At 52.9% G+C, this 3,345-nt stretch overlaps 1 protein-coding gene across 1 annotated transcript; it reads left to right on the top strand.

Annotated features, from left to right (window-relative positions):
• The first annotated feature begins 329 nt into the window (after nucleotides 1–329).
• LOC100284551 (uncharacterized) lies at nucleotides 330–2,741 on the top strand. The gene is made up of 7 exons (NM_001372173.1): nucleotides 330–514; nucleotides 619–823; nucleotides 928–1,128; nucleotides 1,220–1,434; nucleotides 1,504–1,757; nucleotides 1,883–1,935; nucleotides 2,020–2,741. Exons 1-7 carry the CDS (start codon nucleotides 423–425, stop codon nucleotides 2,467–2,469), a joined length of 1,470 nt encoding a protein of 489 aa, NP_001359102.1. The 5' UTR covers nucleotides 330–422; the 3' UTR covers nucleotides 2,470–2,741.
• Nucleotides 2,742–3,345: the final 604 nt, after the last annotated feature.

Below are 3,345 nucleotides of genomic sequence, written 5' to 3' on the forward strand. Positions count from 1 at the left end.
GTATATGTCACATTAAGACATGTGATATCTTTGTGTAGTAATTGGTCTATTGCATCTTCATTTGAACTCGAGTGAGAATAGTTGTAGGTAGCTGTAATACAAAGAATTGCCTGCCATAAACAGCAGATTGGGGACGTGACAGACACACCCGAGTCCAGCGCCGAAAGCCATGGCCCCCGGGCCCCGGCCTGGCCTCTGCCGTACGTACGCGCGTGGCGCACGCCCGTTCGCCTCGGCAAGAATCATGGTGCCCCGACCACGTCGCGGCCATGCGCCTCGTCCTCCTTATAGAACCATCGCCACTGCTCTGCCCCCCCGTCCTCTGATCTCCTCCTCTCATCTCGGACACGGCAAATTTACCGGCAACGTACAGCGAAAGCCAGAGGTCCGCAGCCGTTGAGCCCCAAGAAGGAGAGGACGAAATGGCGCTGTCCACGACGAACACGAACGCCGCCGAGTCGCAGCTGCACTGCTCCACCTTTGCGTCGCGCTACGTGCGCACCGCGCTGCCGAGGTACGTAGACGTCCCGCCAGCTGATGAATGTATCCGGGGCCGGGGACTGTGGGGGAGTGCGACGCGACGACAGCTGATCGATTGTTGTTGACGCACCCGGCCAGGTTCAAGATCCCGGAGCAGTCGATCCCCAAGGAGGCGGCGTACCAGATCATCAACGACGAGCTGATGCTGGACGGGAACCCGCGGCTGAACCTGGCGTCGTTCGTGACCACTTGGATGGAGCCCGAGTGCGACAAGCTCATCCAGTCCTCCATCAACAAGAACTACGTCGACATGGATGAGTACCCCGTCACCACCGAGCTCCAGGTACGCTTCTGTCTCTGCTGGCGGCAGCTACCTGGCTCAGATCGATCGATCGGTCGGTCGATCTAATACGCATGTGTCTCTGTACTTGGATTGAAACGGAACAGAACCGGTGCGTGAACATGATCGCGCACCTGTTCAACGCCCCGATCGGCGACGACGAGACGGCGGTCGGGGTGGGGACCGTCGGCTCCTCGGAGGCCATCATGCTGGCCGGGCTGGCGTTCAAGAGGAAGTGGCAGAACAAGATGAAGGCGGCGGGCAAGCCCTACGACAAGCCCAACATCGTCACCGGCGCCAACGTCCAGGTACGTCCGGTCCATTGCGTGCAAAACGTCTGTCTACTGGCCATGGGCCATGCGATGCCACGAGCTGCTGAACCACCAAACGCGCATGCAGGTGTGCTGGGAGAAGTTCGCCAGGTACTTCGAGGTGGAGCTCAAGGAGGTGAAGCTCAAGGAAGGGTACTACGTGATGGACCCAGAGAAGGCCGCGGAGATGGTGGACGAGAACACCATCTGCGTCGCCGCCATCCTCGGCTCCACGCTCAACGGCGAGTTCGAGGACGTCAAGCTGCTCAGCGACCTGCTCACGGCCAAGAACGCCGAGACAGGGTGGGTGCGCCATCTCATTAATTCTCGCTTTCTCAGGCCTAATTAAACTGACGGCTTCGTTTCCGCCAGGTGGGACACCCCGATCCACGTGGACGCGGCGAGCGGCGGCTTCATCGCACCCTTCCTGTACCCGGAGCTGGAGTGGGACTTCCGGCTGCCGCTGGTCAAGAGCATCAACGTCAGCGGCCACAAGTACGGCCTCGTCTACGCCGGCGTCGGCTGGGTCATCTGGAGGAGCAAGGAGGACCTCCCCGACGAGCTCATCTTCCACATCAACTACCTCGGCGCCGACCAGCCCACCTTCACGCTCAACTTCTCCAAAGGTACGGTAACTCTAGCTGTTGTTCCTGTCTGATGGATTTGTTCGCAGATTATATTTCCACTGAGCAAACAAATTACAGTGACTTCATCTTCTCTGCCTTCCTTCTCTCTTTTGGACGACATACAGGTTCCAGCCAGATTATCGCGCAGTATTACCAGCTCATCCGCCTCGGATTCGAGGTAACAACTAACTTGCATTATGATCATGCTGCGGATGGCATTCGCTGGGCTTGGAACTGATGATGTGCCACGGTCTGCTGGCAGGGCTACAAGGACGTGATGCAGAACTGCCGCGACAACGCGGCGGTACTACGCGAGGGCATCAACAAGATGGGCTACTTCGACGTGGTGTCCAAGGACTCGGGCGTGCCGCTGGTCGCCTTCTCCCTCAAGGACTCCTCCAAGTACACGGTGTTCGAGGTGGCCGAGAGCCTGCGCCGGTTCGGCTGGATCGTGCCGGCCTATACCATGCCCGCCGACGCCGAGCACGTGGCCGTCATGCGCGTGGTCATCCGCGAGGACTTCAGCCGCGGGCTCGCCGAGCGCCTCATCGCGGACCTGGGCAAGACCATGGCCGACATGGACGCGCACGCCGGCAGGAAGCAGGCGCCGGAGCAGCCCAAGAAGTCGGTGCACGACATCGAGAAGGAGGTCACCACCTTCTGGCGGAGGCTGGTCGCCAATAGCAAGAAGAAGAGCAGCATGGTGTGCTAGCTGATGGGCGCTCTGCGGAGGAATAACGCAATAACATTCGTGATGCGAGATGTTCTCACACGTTTTCGTTTTCGGTTTACGTCTGCGTACGTGTGATTCGATTTTTTACCTCACATTTGGTATGCTTCAAATCGACCTTCCTGACGGAATTAGTTAGAACTTGTCAGGACAAGCTCGTGAAGTATTTTTATTGGAGAGGATGTTAACATCTTGAGAAAATAGTAAAAAAAGAATAATAAAAGATAAAGTGAGCAATGACCTTTTTGATTTAATGTTGTAGTAATTGACAGCTTTGATATAAGAGAATGAATGACCTTTTTTTCATTTTCGGTTTACGTCTGGGTACGTGTGTGTGTTTTTTTTTCCCTGGTTACGTGTGGTTAGATTTGAGCTCACATTTTGTATGCTTCAAATCGGTCTTCCCGACGGAATTAGGGCCTATTAGCTAAAGCGAAGTAACTAAAATTTAGTTATTTTAGGAGTTAAAGATAAACATGAAGAACTAAAAATGACCAAAAGTATATGCTTTTACCATTTTAGTCGCTCTTAGCTCTCCTAGTTTGGATTTTTTTAGCTTCTAAGTTGGCTAAATTTTTGCAATTTTATTTTAACTTATGGGATCAAATAGGCCCTTAGTTAGAACTTGTCAAGACAAGTCATGAAGTATTTTTATTATAGAGGATTTTAACATCTTGAGAAATATCAAAGAACAGAATAGTAAAAGATAAAGTGACCAATGACCTTTTTTATTTAATGTTGTAATTGACAACTTTGATATAAGAGAGATTGAATATCAACTAAGGTTGTGTTTGGCAGCAAAGTTTTCTGATACTATAGTTCTAAAATAATACGTTTGATTTGTCCATGACATAAATA

Source organism: Zea mays, chromosome 2 (assembly GCF_902167145.1).
Source record: "Zea mays cultivar B73 chromosome 2, Zm-B73-REFERENCE-NAM-5.0, whole genome shotgun sequence".
In the NCBI taxonomy this organism is placed as follows: Eukaryota; Viridiplantae; Streptophyta; class Magnoliopsida; order Poales; family Poaceae; genus Zea; species Zea mays.